Consider the following 17,323-nt stretch of genomic DNA (forward strand, 5'->3'; position numbering starts at 1 on the left):
AGACGAAAATCCCCAAAGAGAAAACAAAATGGACAGTACGAGTTTTAAAGGTTTTCACGCTCACTTAGATTGCAAGCTTACGCACGGTAATAAAAATCAAACACAGCTAACACCCGTGTATCATATAAAGTTTTGTGTTCAAAAACAAAACAGAACAAAACAGGAATGATGAAAAATATAACCAAACTGGCCTAACTGTGCAAATTCTTACTAGTCATGACGGTGTCAGAGGGACTGTGATCATGCTGTGGTCCATCGCGGCTGGCTCATCATGGCGATCTCCGATCATCGCAGTGAAACAAGCCTCAAAAACTACATCGGCCGCCTTTCAAGTGAAAAAATAAGAGCTTGCTCTGACATCCTTTCCAATACGTGAGTGGAAGGCCACATCAGTCACTGTAGCCGAGTTTTATGGCGCTGTCATCCCGAGCGATCTTCAAGTTCCGGTGAATTCGGCTGTCTTTCATTTATAAAACACATGCCTTGAACACTTTGTTTTCTGCTTGTCATGTGAAAAAACTTGCGTGTATTTATGAGCCACAATTCGGCTGAAGTTCACTGAACATTTCACTTTCAGATTCTGTATTTTCTCGTTGACTCTTATCGACATTTTGGTCGGTTCATTTGTCCAACTGTCACGAACGGCAAACATTCCTCAATTCATCCCTAATCTCATTTCTTTACTGCTGGCGATGAAAAGACGTAAGAGAAAAATCTGGCTCGTTGTAAAAAAAGGAGCAAAATATTTACCTTCCACTAGGTTTATCAGTCAAAAATTCCTTAAAAAGAGAGGAAGAACATGTCTGGATCTGCAAACTGAAAACTCTAGCTGCCACCCAGAAAGCTACTTTAAAGCGAAAAATTGAACTAGACCAAGAGACTGTTTACAGCTATCAACAAATTTAGTCACGTCAGAAGCATAGAAATAATGGAAATGAAGAGTTTTGTGAAAGTCAACGTCGAGAAAATGAAAGTTCTTTTTCCAAATACTGACCTGATAAAGTGCTTATTTGATATCCGTGGTACAGCCCTGAATTTGTCGAAATTTAACGTGCTACGCCATTTGTAGTTTTTATATGCTTCAAACGAATAAAGGTTTGACTTTATTCAAAACGTTCAAACAGAGCAATTAATTCAGTAGCCGACAAACTGATAGAAAATGTGCTTTAAGGTGCCAAGGATCCTACTTTTAACTAAGCAAAATATTACTTTTTTACCAAAAATAATCATGATATAATTTTCAACGTTTATTTTCCCAATTACGCTTTGCGTTTTGAAGAACACAGCCTTTGCGAGAGTCACTGGTGCTTATAATTGCAATGAAATGTCATCGAGAAGTCTCACAACAGCCAGAGAGATGTCAACGAAAGCTCTAAATGTTTAAGCCACCTAGAGCGAGATATTTCAGGAGGCATAGTAAAAAAGGTTTAAGACAAATATTTCTGTGAAGTTCTTCAGTTGCTTTCTTCAATTAAGTATGAAAGTTCATCGGATGTTCCTGTTCTTGTGACCACCCAGTTTTTGAGACGTGATACTCCTTGGCAAAGGAAGCTGAAACATCGGATCGGGTTGAAGGTTACGTCCTTCCAAATGGACTTCACATGTAGAATTCCTTTTCCTGTAAAGTGAAAGAAGAAGACGGCCGGAGTTCATCATTTATACATGTAATTGAAATCTTACACAAAAGCGTTAAGAACGGTAACGTGTCCTTTTTTTCTGAAATTTGTCATTGTTTTCGCTCTTGCTAAGAGGCTTTTTGAGAATCGGTGTTGACATTACGTTCGCACAATGATTTGGATTTTTTTCTAAGATCTCAATATTCATTACACTCTAACTGTAGCTCGCGGTTTATCGTCTTCTACCAATAGTAGTTGGTTAAGAGTTAAGTTGCGGGAGAAATTGACCAAACATCGCGATCTGCTTTAAGATTACAATTGTGTGAGCCAATGTTATTGAGGGTCAAATATCCTAAATAACCTAGACAAGGCTACTTAATGATTTTATCATAATACTTTCATTGCGCAGAAAACGAAAAAACTTGGGGATTGAAAAAACCACCACAATTCAGATTACCTTTCCTTGATTTATTTGGCAAATGACTAAAAGGCACATTGAATAAAACAGAGCAGCATGTTGACTTACCAATGGCAAGAAACAATACAGAGGCGTTAAGGACCACGAACAGGACATTTACAAAGATGGAGTCGTTCTTGTCCTCTCCTTGACTCTCATCCCAGTTTGTGTAAACTGCACCAAGACAAACGTCAAAAAAAGTTATCCAAAGAACAAATGTTTGTAAGCGGTCTTCAAACTTGTCCTTGATTGGTCGGAATAAGGTGTAGACCACTCCAAAGACGCTGACTGTCAGAACTGTGAGACCGATTTGAGAAAGGCTTTTTGATCCAAAAAGAAAAATCAGTGAGGTTAGAAACAGCTTGCGATACATCTCTGTGATTTCCCAGAACCAAAATTCATTCTTGTAGTTTTCAAAGAACACTCTGAGTCCGAAAGAAATGGCTTCGTATTCCTGGGATTCACGATATTTGTAAGTGAGAAACAAAGCTAAAAGTGGAAATCCCACGGGATATAACGCCAAAATAGAAGCCATGAGCCAATACAAGTTGTGGCGAGGAGTGAAACACTGAATGGAGTAATCAGCTCTCAGTAGGAAGATACAGTCGCTCTTGTTGTCTGTGAAACATGTTTTTATACAAGCACCGGGAAGAGGTAGAATCTGAATAATCGATTTGCTCGTCGTGGGGTAGGTCGTCAACAACAATAGAAAAATGTTCCGGTAGCAGGATTTCGTCAAACTTTTAACTTCCATTACTTTCCGGTCTTCGCCAAGATCCTTCTTATTCATGATGTAGCGCTTTTTAAGAAATAGATACAAGAAAATCAATCCAACGAGCGAGACATTCATGACAACAATCATCGTGAACTTTCCAAGCTGATCAAGCCGTAGAGAAGACTGTATGCAACTGAGAGGGGCAAACTGCAAGATGTTCCCTTCAAACACTTTTAGAACCTTCTCCGTTGAGATCAAAATGACTGGCCACTGGACTTTCGCCAATGCCGAGAAAATACCAGCAATGACTTGGTAAAAACCAGTTACAATTTTAAAGCACGACATGACGACATCTGCAACTGTCCGGTTGTTCTCTGCACGCCTGGAGTCACCCCAAAGAACTATTAGAAACGCAGCAACAAAAAGAACAATTACCAAAATGGATGAAGTTACTGTTACAATTAACCGGGGACATTTCAAACAGGAGCTGAAGCGAAAGTAGAAGTCTTCAGAGCAGGTTGCACACAAAGTCCCTTGATATCCTTGATGGCATTCTGAGTCAATTCCACCCTTGCAGGAATTTGCATGGGGACATTTGAGTGACTTTGGAAGTAAAGTATTGAACGTTGAAAAGGACTTGTCGTAGTCTGATCCAGTAGAATGGATATTGTTAACAAAACCTTTGTATCGTTCTTTGTCAGACTGATTTGACCATTTCCAGAAGTAGTTAGGAGCAAGTATTCCTGTGTCCTTCTTACAAACAAAACCGTACGGTGGACATGCTGAGCACGGGCCAAAACGATCTAGCCGATAGAAGTTGTGTAGGCATCTGCATGCACGATATTCAGCAGTCTCGTTAGAAAGCGTACCTGAAAAGAATGGTTCATTTTTAAGCAACCACTTCGCAACATGTCGAAGACCTATCTATAGAAACATCATAACATTGACAGAAGGGCTTTTCCACGAATTCACTTCCTTTTTTCTCTGAATGAATATTATCCTTCCCCTCTGAACAAACAAATACTCTCGGCTTATGCACTCTAAGATGGATCCGGCTTCCGGATAATCCATTTTAGATGAATGTGTTTTGTGCGTTGAACTAAAATTGGTGATAGTGACTGCCAAAAGTTGAGTCAATCGCTTTAATAGCCTTTTCAGAAAAAAAAAAACAATAAACAAAAGACTTGGAATTATTCTTAAGCGCATTTGAATTGAAAAAAAGGTGCCTTCCGCCCAAAGGAAACACAACAGTTACCGTATGGACATGCCACGCAGTCGGTAGCTTTGGTCCCAGGACTTCGCTGTTCAGAAACAAATGTACCAATGCTGCATCTTTTGCAATCAACTTGTCCCATTTCATTCTGATAAAAACCTCCTGTAAAGATATTATGGAGCTTAGATACAGTTATACTGGTGGATTCCCTGAGCTCATAAGAAGAGAATCAACTATTACATTGAATTACAGCATTTTATCAATGTTATTGTCTGTTTTCAATTCATTTGTGATAAAAGAAGTACACCTTTGAGAAAACGATATTAAAGTATACCAGCACCGTTTAATTGCCTAAGCCATCTCCAAAGTTAACAAAATGCATAAAAGGAAAAGAATAACGATTCCATCAAAATTCAATCGTGTGCCCAAAAGCAAAGGAAACAAGGATGATCAAGAATTTAAATGGCATCTGATTAGTCTTTTCTCGTTATCAAATTGGTCAGTCTTTTTTCTTGCTGAACTAAATTTACGTATTAGCAATAATCGCACTAAAATTCGTCTAATCGGTTATTCGTTTTTGTACTTTGGTTCAGAAAGGGAATAACGATGCATGTAGGAGCCAGGTTTCGTTCTTTCCAACACATATCTTAAACAGCTGAAGCCACCACCGGTGACCATCTAGCCAGACAAATAAAGTGATTCCTTGTCACTTTTCTTATTACAATACGGATGTCAACGATAAAATAATTGTTTCTTCTCATCACCTGCAGGACACAGTAGACAGCGGGATTCATCAGTATACACGTAGGTACCAACTGGACATAGGCTGCAATTTGCACAGAAGAGTCGTACACTGTGTTTTTCGTGGGATGCACAGTCCTGGCACACAAAACCTGAGCGTGTAAAACTGAAGCTAGTTTGGTCGTTGTTCAAAATGACGTGCAGAGATGTCGTGGGAGCACAATCACTGAGGATTGGACAATGGCAATAAATAAAAACTAGGTTGAAAACAGTATCGTAATTTTCCCGTGAAGAGATCAATAGCCAAAGCTGATGGTACTAATAAGTGTCGACATGTTGAAATGACCAAGATCAATAGTTGTTTTAAAAGTTATTTACAGTTTTTTACTGTTATTTTCATATCTTTTGTAATGGAAAGGAAGAATAAATTTATGAAATGCTAATTGAAAATTGTTGTCAAAACTGACCTCCCCCTACTCGAGACAAGAGACACCTGAAAACGAGGTAAAAACTACGACATAAGCGCAGTTTGGTTTTGAGACGGATGAAACATAGTGAATTCGCTCTCCGGGGTGCATACTGATAACTTTTAACCAAGTAAGTATTCCCATAGCACTGAAACCAAACTGATATGCTCATGCAAAGTTGGCCGGGGGAGGGGTGGGGGACATATTCACTAAATTACGTCATCAAACACAAGAGTTATGAGTTATTCTCAGGGATTGCAGTATATCATGACTAGTTCCGATCAGGCTTTTTTTATACAAAGGCTGAATTTTTAGGAATTAAACTCATTCAAACCCTTAAAGTCAAATGAGCCGTTAGAACGTCATTGCAGATGTTTATCATTCTATAGCGTGAGAAGAAAATGAAACTTAAGGCCTACTTACATTTGAGACACGTATTTTCCTAGAGGCAGCTGACGAAGGTTTTTACACGTCAATGCCCTGTACATAATTTGATTATCAATAAGTTGAATTAAAACTTTTGGGTGTAAAACCCGATGTGATTTTGGCAGCAGTAATTCGCTAAGTGGTAACGTCGCCACAGCATATTCGGGTTTCCTTAGCTTTAAGGATCTTGAAGCAACTTGATTGGAAAACAATCCACCTCATTTTATCAACCCTCCCCCTACGGGATAATGAAAACTACTTAAGGTAAAAAGAGAAACTCTACACGTGTACCAATATAGCCAAGAACGTAAAGCTGTATTTAAAAAAAAAATTAACACAAATTCGACAAATGTAACGATAACGCTGATGACGATGAAGACGTCGATGACCACGACAACAACGATAATGAAGATTTATAATAATTATAATGATATTAATAGGTTTGTTTCTGTGTTAGAGGTGCTCTCGGCTTTTCGTAAAATATACATAAGCTTTTGGTTGTGTTTTTACGTAGGTTTAAATACTTTTAGAAATGACCAGGTAAACCCATGAAATTCAGCGGTTCCAAATTTACAGGTAAGCTCAAGAGTATACAGAGTATATCTAGGAGTATCTAGGATCTGTACGTCTGTTACTACTGCTACTAATTTCAGTTTCTTTATATATGTATATATATATATATATATATATATATATACATATATATATATATATATATATATATATATATATATATATATATATATACACAGATATTTATATATAGCTCTTAAGCCAGACGGCTTGACTTACACTTGGGTATGATTTGCCATTCTGTCGAACATTCCATCTGGTAATGAGTTTAAAGGATTATCAAAAATGGTTCTGAAAATGAAGCGTGTATATACCCCTTAAACAAGATATGTTATGCTAAAGCTCCTGATATCAAGAGATATGGTGGGTGCGATTTTTAATTATGCGTATGGCATTTACTGGCAGCTAAACAACAGCTAAGAAAAAAACAATAAAATATATCAGTTTGTTAATGTATCACATCTCAAGTTTTAGCTCCCAAGGAAATCATTTTATTCTTCAATTTACTCACAACTGGTTCAGATCGAGTCCGTCAAAAGTCTCCTTTTCAATTTTTGTAATTGCATTACTGTGAAGAAACCTACGGGAAAAATTATTTTGGTGAAGCAATTATCCACTTGCACAACAATCATAAAGATGTCGTATATGCATTGCAAATTGGAATTCGGAATAAGGCTATGAATATTTGACAGAATTTTAAAGTCATTTTGATGGTTCTTAGTATACTTTACCCTCGAAAACATTGGTTCTGGTTGTTCCCATATTACACTGATAATCAAATAGCTATCAAAGTTAAAAAAATAACACATTTTGATTTAGGGTAGGAAGAAAGGAGGAGAGAAAATTTTTTTCTAAACAACGACAATTGTTATTTACTTTAAAAACAGAAACACATATCATATTTTACAATATAACTTAGAATGAAAACAAGAAGTGGAAACACCTCCAAGTAATTTCGAAATACGAGCAATTACGTATTTTTTAAATTATCGTTGTGTTTACAGAATAGATATATCATGGTAGTTTATGTATAAAGGCTTATCTAAAATACCAAGAGAGGATAGCGTTAACACTTTATCCTCTCTTGACTGTGCACATGATACAGCATTACATAATATGAGGAAATCTCAGAACCAAAGTTTACCCTTACAATGATTTCAGGCTGGGAGTCTTATGAAAAACGTCTTTGGCAATAAATGTAAGTTTGTTTTTGATCAGCAGTCTGTAAAATAGAAAGAATAGCAAAGTTCTGACTTATAAGGTAGATGATAAGGGACATGACGTTATAAATGTGCCATCTATCCTTATTACACAGGTAAATAAATTAACAATTGAGAAAACGAATTGATTAGCAAAATGATTCATTTCTAATCCACGACTACATTTACGCCAGTAGATTGGCACGTGGACACCGGAAACTTGGATTTTGTTCAATACATTTTTGTGAAATTAATATAACCTACGGTATTTACGAGGCTATTGCAACACTTTGCGTTCCCGAAATTTGATGAAGAGGATATATGAAACATTTTGATGCGCCTGAATTTATGAAACAATGTTTGAATTCATCGGAGGTTGAGAGGTTTTTTATCGTGAAATGATGATGAAATGAGAGCCTCCCCGGAAGGCATTGATTTTCGAATTTGCTTCGTTTAAACACGAACGCTCCACAACGAGGCATTCTGATTGATCAGGAATAGCTTGCAAATTACAAAAGTGTCAATGAAAATTATTACAAAAAGTACTCTTTTTGATGCCCAGTATGATGGAAATTACATCTTCGAGCTCTGGATTTCAATTTTTTTTCTGAGAGACAATGCCCCCTAACTGCCTTAGGGGAAAGTATTCGGGCACAGTCATCTACTACGCCACTATACACCTACTATACACCTACTATACAATGCTTATGAAAAACGTTATTCAAAGCCCTGACTAACGCCTCTCTAGAAAAGTATATAGAGGACACTTACAGTGTGGTCAAATTAGAAAGTCCACTGAATGTGTGATTGTTAATGTGAGTGATGTTGTTGAAGGTTAGCACCCTAAAAACAGGGAAAAAATCAAAATGTTTGTGAGTCACTCAACTCAGAAAATATATTGTGAAAGAGTGATGGGGTACGCGGAAATTTGTCTACTTAAAAAACAAATTAATTTCTGGAATCGCTTGAAATTTCCTAACAAAAATCTAATACTCTTAGGAAGTTTCAAGGAATCTTTTGGTGGCATTCGAGAACGTGCCCGGCAGTCTGATCAGAGGCGTACAGTTTGAAAGTGTGGACAATCGAACGATATTTTAGTATGTTCAAGCTCGGAGAGTCTGACCACTGAAAACCAAATTCATTTTCGGAATCGCTTGAAATTTCTAAACAAAGATCTGATGTTCGTAAACTTTGAAAGAACCTTTCGGTGGAAAATCTGTGAAAATTTCTGACTGCCGGGCATAAACTATTTGAGACTATGTCCGATAGCGTTTAGTCACAGCGTTTACAAAAATTTAAACATCAGTTACTTAATAACCCATTTCAACCCACCGATCCAAAAAAAAAAAAAAGAAAAAACTCTTGCATGCATAGCATGCGTATGTTTCCCATGAACTAACATGCACAGTCTTGTCAAAGCGAGGAACCTTTTGAGGTTTTTCTTTTACTGCAGCGCAAAATTGGGAGATCAGACACAAACCTAACAGTGTGAATTACTTCGATTGCTTACGATCTGAAGTGAAACTAGAACCGTGGGAACAGTTAAAGTTTTTGGCTGATTGATTAAACTAAATTATCTTATGTAAACATAAGTTGCTAGATAGGTCACCAACACCTTTGCGGATGAAAATAATTCAATCCTGTGCTTTTCTGTGCTGAAAGAAAACTCGCCGAAATTACTGCTTCTTATCTTAAATTGTTATCGGTCAAAAACACTGAAACACCGAAATTCAGAAAATGACGTCATTTTCTGAGTAATTGTTCTTCTTAGATATTGAACATAAGGCAAGACCAGGTGATAGTTTGAACTAATGGTAATAAACCTCCAGAAAAATTCTTTATGATGTCCTACTTCAAAGTTTTCCGTCTTAGGTAATTTTCATCCCTTGAAAATTAAACATTGGCAATAATGGGTTGCTTAGCCAAAATGACATGAGATCACTGGTGGTCTTCCTTTGAAAGAAATGAATTCAAATGATTTTAAACCTTATGGAGGCATATAACTAGGATTGCATCATAAGATCAGAAAGTTGTGAAATTCGGTCCGAACTGAGTTACATACCCATGAGTTGTTAAGTAACGTTTTAAGAGAAGGAGGTGATCTCGATCCGATCATGTATCATTAAATGTAAATTTCATTTGGGACGAGGTTTTCCCGAACTACTTACAGAATGTTTAATTGACCGAGCCCATTAAATATTTCATCTGGTAATGACTGCAATTTGTTGAATGACAAATCACTACGGAGAAACGAGAAAAATAACGTTATCGACAGTGAAACAGACACGGAAAAACAATCGATTATGAACACTTTAATATCTCTTAAAAAAACCCAAGGGGAGACATATAAACGGTCGGATAAAAAAGGTGTTACAGGTAGATTCATCCTCAGTTAAAGTTTTCTGAAAATTCTGCAGGAAATTTCCCCTTATTTTCCAAGTCTTTTTAAAAAAAAGTAGATCTTAGCAAAAGTTGAAAGTACATTTGCATTTTCATGTCTTTGCTTTGTAAAAGAGGAAATCACGATATAGAAAATATGGATACACAGTAAGAGTGACTTCTTTTTTATGTAATACTATCAAAAGACAGCCACAAAATGAAAAATCCGTTCTATTTGTAGTTTTGGTTACTCACAGGCTCCCTATTACGAGAGTATTCTGAAATATGTTTGGTGGAAGGTGATCGATCTTATTGTTAGACAACGATCTACAAGATTGAAACAGCATTTTCAAACGTTAGTAGAGCTGGTGCACACTTTAATATAGCCATCCAAGGAAAAGGAATCCGGTTTCTTGGTAAATACCCCCTCCCCTCCAAAAAAAAAAAAGTAAATAAACAGAAAAAAATTAACCATTCAGTTCAATAGGGACTAAATACTTACAGATAATACACGCGTCCAATCCCAGAAGTGGCAATTCTAGATAAATCTGTGATCTGATTCTCTTGTAGTAGTCTGAGAAGAAAAAAAGAATCAAGTGCAATTAAATTTGACAGTCCCCAGTTCTAATGACGTTCATTTGTCATACTAACAAGATTAATACAAGGTTTATTACTAGAATAATGAATAATTGTTTATTTTTTTAACACCTCTCTTAGTACATTTAAAATTATTTTATAGCTCACCCGTGAAGGATATTGTCAACATTCTGAGATAAGATGCCTTCCCACGCATGACAATAAAATAACTGCTATATCCGGTAAAAGATAATAGTTACCAAGAGATTTTAATCTCTTGTTGTTACTTACAAGGAACCTATAGTCTTAGGACCTGTCAAATCTGGTACAGATGTCAGCTTGTTATTGTCCAACCGGCTACAAGATCCAGGCAAACGGAAAAATACGTGTTATAAATAGTTGTAATGAGCTCTGATTGATACATCCTCGCTGTCTTTTCTCTTGTTAATAAAACAGAATTACAAGAAATCCACTGTTTGGCCAGTCCCTTTGGCTTTTTCGCGCAACACCTTTAAAACACTTCGCGTGACCAACTGTTTTTTTCTTGAATTTTCAGTCCAATTTTTTTTGGCATGGGCATTTTTCTCTTTTCGTTCATCAGAGATTTTAATCTTCAGATTTTTTCTGCATAATTTTTTTTCAAGGATTATTTGCATAAGCTTCACCGCTGATCGTTGCCTTTTGTTTTTGTTTAACATCAAACACCTTTTAATTCATTTTAATTAATTAAGGGTATTAGCAAATCACAATCGCATACGTGTAATCTAAAATGAAATTGGCGTATTGCAATAAGTGATAGTTTTATTTCAGGCTGTAAATACACCTTTTTCGATGTTTTTACGACTTGCGTACGGTCTCGACGGAGAATCGTACCGATCGCATGAGGCTTGAGTGAAAGAAGAAAAAACTACAGAAGAAACCGTTTAAGTGTTCTTGTTGACCTAACACAAAAATATTGCGGGGTTTGACCTTCCATGCTGAAAAAAATCATGTCTAAAAAAGGGAAGAGAAATCAAAGATCACGCGGATTGTTTCTGTCCGAATTTTTGCCCTGTTCTACAGGAACGCGTTGCGCGTTCTTTTTCCCTACTTCGGTGAATTGACCTAATATAGTGGAATTATAATTCTAAGAAACTGTTATATTCTCTTTTGATACAAAATATTTCCTTAACCTTGCATTGGAAAAGTAGTTATTCGTACCATTTTTACTTTAGTCCTTATCGAATTCTTTGCAATTTTAACTGTTTTATTCAAGTATGTTTAAAATACCCACCATCCTAACAGACTTTTAAATTGATTCAAAGTGCCATCACCTATTGTCTCTAGCTCGTTTCCTTGAAGGTACCTATTAACCAGAATAAAGAGGATGGAAATTACTCAGTCCAACTGCAACAACTGTAATACCTATATAAGAAGGGGAGTAGGGAGGGGGGCTGAATTTATTTTCTTTTTCATATTTGATAAATCCCATTGTCACGGTGTGTCCAATATTTCACTAAAAAACGTATGCGAACTACAAAAGGTGCTGCCTGTGGTTTGGATCCTCAGTACACTGAAGGATTTCATTGTCCACAAAATAAGTGAGGTCTGTTAAAATATTCCTTTTAAACTCGGTGGAAGACAACTGATGTTCTGAATAATAATTAGCTTATTTCTACGTTTAAACTCGCATTACCCGGTATGAGGCAGAGAACGGTAATGCACAGCCAACGTACTTACAAATAATTGAACTGATCCGTGAGTCCTTCCACTGTACCCTTGTATATATGAGTCAGCTTATTGAAGGACAGATCACTGAAAACAGACAAATTTATCATCATTATAAATTTGTAATTGAACTGAGTGGAGTGCAATTTGGGCTAAAATGATACTCGTGATTTCAAAATCGAACGAGCGCGCAGCGTAAAGTTTTGTATTCATTTTTTAATTGCGGAAAGGATAATTTACTTACTATTGAGGCACAAATTTTCCAAGAAATTTCAGGTGTTATGCTTAAACGTCACAAAAAAGGAAAAAAAAAACGTTGAAACACTACTTACAGTACTTGTAGGTTTCGCATTGCTCGAAAAGTTCCATTCTCGATTTTTTGCAAGTTGCAACCAATCACGGAACTGCAAAAGTTGTATGAAAAAGACAAAAAGACAGACAAAATATTTAAAGGGTGGTATTGGCTGATCGAAGAATGCACTGTAAAAATATCGCGGAGTAACCAGAAAAACAGAGCGGGACATGCCTTTATAAGTTTTCAATACGCTTATCTGTCGGGTCAAAACTAACTGTTCCTAAATTGTTAAACTTAACGACTTAACAACCAAGCTATTTTCTCGATGGCTCCAGCTAATACCTAACAAATGCACAGAGTTTTCATCGAAAACCATTATTCTTATTAATAACTTATATAACAAGAAAGGGTGGTTATGTAATAATTGATCGTATTTATAAATACTGCAATGTAACGATACGGTCATTTTGGATGTGAATGCAAGGTTTCTACGAATACTCTTTTTCGACAGCTGTCATTTGCGCCGACACTCAACTCGCACAGGCTTCCGACGTCCCACGGAGCACCTACTCGGCAGCGAAAACCGCTCGATTTGATAAGGAAAAAAGTTCATTGACTGCGCTTCCTATTTTTAAACACACACTTTAAGGGGCGATTCAGATAAGACTCCATCTAGCAGAAAATCCAAAAGTAAGGAAGGTAACGATCAAGAACTACAACAGCAGAATTGCCACATCACAGTGTGCCACAGCGAATCATAGCAGAGTATAATGCTTCATGAGGTAGCCATCGACCTCGGCTTCTGAATTAAACTAAATATGCACGGATGAAACGTCAGGATTTACTTCGAGTGTCACTAGATAGTGAAACAAACGTTCAATATGATACTCCTTATAAGTTGGTAATTTATGGAACCACTGAACTTACAGATATGTCATATTTTCAAACTCAGTGAAGATATCTGATGGCAGAGAAGGTCCAAGTGGATTTCCACCAAGATTTCTGAGAAAGTAAACTTTTTGAAATGAGTTTCAACTATCTGATGATTACATATAGGCTGATATGTGTTGTGAAATTTTAATTCCTCATAAACTGTGATGAACTATTGATGTGAACTGTGATGAACGAGTATTTGACGAATATTTCCAACGATTATATGCTTAAAGCATTCGAAAATATTTTTTTGTGATTTTTAAATCATTTAAAAGGGTGACACTTACAGTTTGTAAAGCCGTGTTAATCCTTTAAGAATGACCTTCACATCAGCAATTGATAATAAGTTGTGACTGATTATCCTAAACAAATGCAATATCTAAAATCAGTTTATAAGTGTTAGAAAGTGGGCTAAAATAATTCATGCAGCCTCATTTATACTACGCTGTTTCATGCATCCACATATCTAAGCACTGTTTTCTTTGAGAAAATAAGACAAACGAAAGGAAAGGAAGAGCTAATGGTAGCGGATCATCATCATTTTATTCATAATGACTAGAGAATACAAGCTAAAATTGAGCAACATTTTAGCAGTAAAACAAGATGCACTTTAATTCTATGGCAAACAGCTTTGAGAAGCACTTCATCAAGTATAACTCACAGATGGTGAACGTTTTCTGGAAGGTAAAAACTTCCTGAAATTGAATTCTTGGAAAGATCTCTGGGAAGAAATGATAACAAATATTATGAAAATCAAAGTGATTTAAAAGAGAGAGAGAGAGAGAGAGAGAGAGAGAGAGAGAGAGAGAGAGAGAGAGAGAGAGAGAGAGGGAGAGAGAGGGAGAGAGAGAAGTATTGAGTTATTAAGCTATTGATCAGCTTAAGGTCGCGACCGATGTCTTTGCTTAAAAATGCTTCTCAGCTGGCAAAAAAATACATATTTATGAAAATTTGCAACTAAGCTAGGGATGTATAGGCGCTGAACATGCAACGGTTAGGGTGCCGCCCGCTGTGAGCGGGCCAGACGGGAGAATACTGCGCCCTCTCGAAACCAATCAGATTGTAGAATTTGTAGAATACCACCCGCTCACGCTTCGAGGAAAAAGTAATACGTTACACTATCTCGCTGTTTTACTACATACTAGCTAAAAATACTAATCACCTTAGTGTCAGTGGCTAGTGAGGGGTATTTTATCTCGCCTCTTCTTGGCCCGGTAAATATCCACTTCTAGCCACACCCACTTAGGTGAATAGTTGTTTATCATAACAAAGCTAATTAAAGTCGACATAATTAAAAATAGAGGCAGACTCTACAAGGATAGTAGGATATTCCAACCACATTTTGTAAACTGTTTAAATTAAATCATTGGGAATTCCCTTACATTATTTCCAGTTTCTTCATATTGCGGAAAGTGTTTTGAGGAATGTGTCGCAGTGAATTATTTGATAAGTCCCTAGAAAGAGAGAGATAATCCATGAAAAAAGAAAAAGGAAATTAATTTATTCTCGAAAGATTAAGCATTAAAAAATTTTCCAAAAGACAAATGTTTCCAGTACATAAGATTATTTGCCCCTTCCTGTTTTACTTTTCATTAGAAGGACGATATTAGTATCCTAGTGATCGAAATCTACCAGCTCATAGATAGTAAGTCAACTATTGAACCATCAATGAGTACCCAGATATAACTTGTAATCAGAAGGTTAACTTTTTGATTTTTTCGCGTTTGTAGATGGTTCGGGAAATCTCAAGACCATTTTCAAACTCGTTCACAACCTTGATAAATTTTTCTTCTGAATATACGCAGTATGTTGACCACTGTTTCCTGTAAGTTTTCTTTTAACTTTTAAGAAAAAAAAATACTTTGCTTTAAGACAAATCATTTCGATCCAATACGAACTTCTCATGAACGGAAGCTTACAGCTATTTTTTTTATTTCTTAAAACTCTTTGAACACTGTTTCCTAAGAGGTTTGGTTGTACTGTACGAATTGTCTGATCAGCAATCAAACTATTCTCACCCACAGACACAATAAGATTGGCTACTTAATCTACAAACTTACTTCCATTAAATGTCAAGCTTTTAAAAACTGTTTTTTTTTCTTTTAACTTTTAAAAAAGAAAAAGTAATTTGCTTCAAGAAAAATCTTTTCGATCTGACACGAATTCCTCATGAGCGGAAATTATATTCTTTTACGTTTCATAAGAAGTCACAGTTTTTTTTTCATTCAATTTCATTTACGACTTACAATTTCTTTAAAACAGTCAGGTTCCTAAAGATGTCTTCTGTAATTGAGCTCAACGAACAACTTGAAAGATCTCTGGGTAAAAATCAAACTGTAAGTAAAAATGGTAATGAACATAAATTTGAATTCTAGAGGAGGTAAGGTCCGAAAGGAATAAATAAGCGATTATCTAGTTAAAAGTATTTTAGTTTAAATCGACACGTAGCGTGATTGCAACATCAAAACCACATTCTTCCAAGAGGTGTCTATAAAGTATTAGTTTCCTGACGAATATGAACACAAAGAAGACGATAAGAGATCTAGACCCTGCAGGACAAAGGATGGCGAAGTTTCTTAATCACTTACAGTTCTACTGTATTGCTTGGGATTCTGGTTGATATGTATCCATGAACTCGACATTTTACTTTTAGCCGAGTCCTACCGAACTTGGTACATTGACAGATGTTTTGGCTGCAAACGTCACTCTCACATGGTGTAACAAGCCACAAGATCAAGAAGACCTGTATCAGACCAGTGAACATCGTTACAGTGGCCAGAGTGGTTCGCTAGAAAAGCAAATTGTAATATGCTGATTTTAGGTAACTTATAAACAAAGACTTATTCAAAACCGTTATGCGTCGTTCAAAAGCAACATGGCTTACTTTGCGAGGCATATCTCCACGGAAGGGTTATCGACATTCGCTTACATAATCACCGTTTTCAGTGGAAGCAAATAATTTTTTTTATCGAAAGATTATTCTTACAGGAAGCTGAGGTTATCATTTCTCTTAAATAAAAAAAAAAATTGCAAATTGATATCTCTAAAATAAGAAGAAAGAAAGCCGATTTTGCTACGCTGTTGAAAAGCTTATCCATCGAATAAACTCACCCAAATATCTCTCACAGCCAAGTGTCGACCTCTTCAAAGAATATTTCTGAAGTCGTTCAACCTTCTTCTTCTTATAGTCCTCTTGTAATTCCCCAATTTTCTATCTTTAAAAAAAGGATCGAAAGCGGATTCAATGAGCATGCTCAATTGCGTTTGCAGCTCCTACGATGTTATCCAGTGTTTCGAAACTTTCGAAATACTTCAGTCCATACCTCCCGGATGACAGTTTAACTTTCTCACTACCTGTTTGTAACACAAAGTAAACTGCTGAAAAATGCACGAACATCACTGGAAACAAGAAGTTTCGAAACTCTGAAGCATTAAAATTAATTATGAGTACGCGTTAATTATTTGAAAGCAGTCACTGGTTTCGATCTGCTAATTACAAAGTTCATAAACGCCAGTGAACCTCAAAGTATAAAATGGGATAAAAGAAATTAAAAGACAATACAGTTATGGCTATATCAAACTGGTTATGCCCTCTGCCTTAAGATTAATCATTTAATTGTTTTCTTGCACACCAGTAAATGTCGTTACCGTGGCCAGAGCGGTTTGTTATAGACGCGAACTATAATATCCTGATTTCAAGATTAAAAATAATTGAAGACTTATTTATCCGTCGTTCAAAAGCAACATAACTTACGTTGCGAGGCCAAGGCATGTCTCTCTGGAAGGTTTATTGACATTGGTATATATAATCACTGTTTTCAGTGGGGGTAAATCAGTTTTAACCAAATATTTATCAGACAGGAAGCTGAGAGGTCATCATTTTTTTTTTTAATGAAAAAATTGCAAATTGGTCAAAGAAAGATTTTGCTATGCTGTCGAAAAGCTTATCCATCAAATAAACGCACCCGAATATCTCTAACAGCCAAGTAACCAACTCTTCGAAGAATGTTTTTGAGTCGTACAACT

The 17,323-nt window shown here is 36.3% G+C and overlaps 1 protein-coding gene across 1 annotated transcript; it reads right to left on the reverse strand.

The window, feature by feature from the left end:
• Positions 1-1,078: 1,078 nt before the first annotated feature.
• On the reverse strand, positions 1,079-16,505 carry LOC149047476 (uncharacterized). Its single transcript, XM_089203521.1, has 23 exons — positions 16,409-16,505; positions 15,886-16,085; positions 15,544-15,615; positions 14,680-14,751; positions 13,959-14,018; positions 13,585-13,659; positions 13,292-13,366; positions 12,402-12,473; positions 12,082-12,156; positions 11,636-11,707; positions 10,654-10,719; positions 10,289-10,360; positions 10,042-10,113; positions 9,576-9,647; positions 8,179-8,250; positions 7,359-7,430; positions 6,720-6,788; positions 6,428-6,499; positions 5,633-5,689; positions 4,766-4,968; positions 4,044-4,163; positions 2,143-3,657; positions 1,079-1,618 (listed from the first exon to the last, which is right to left on the reverse strand). Exons 2-23 carry the CDS (start codon positions 16,059-16,061, stop codon positions 1,455-1,457), a joined length of 3,375 nt encoding a protein of 1,124 aa, XP_089059647.1. The 5' UTR covers positions 16,062-16,085; positions 16,409-16,505; the 3' UTR covers positions 1,079-1,454.
• Positions 16,506-17,323: the final 818 nt, after the last annotated feature.

The sequence above is a fragment of the Pocillopora damicornis genome, chromosome 4, assembly GCF_964200805.1.
Source record: "Pocillopora damicornis chromosome 4, jaPocDami1.2, whole genome shotgun sequence".
Lineage (NCBI taxonomy): Eukaryota > Metazoa > Cnidaria > Anthozoa > Scleractinia > Pocilloporidae > Pocillopora > Pocillopora damicornis.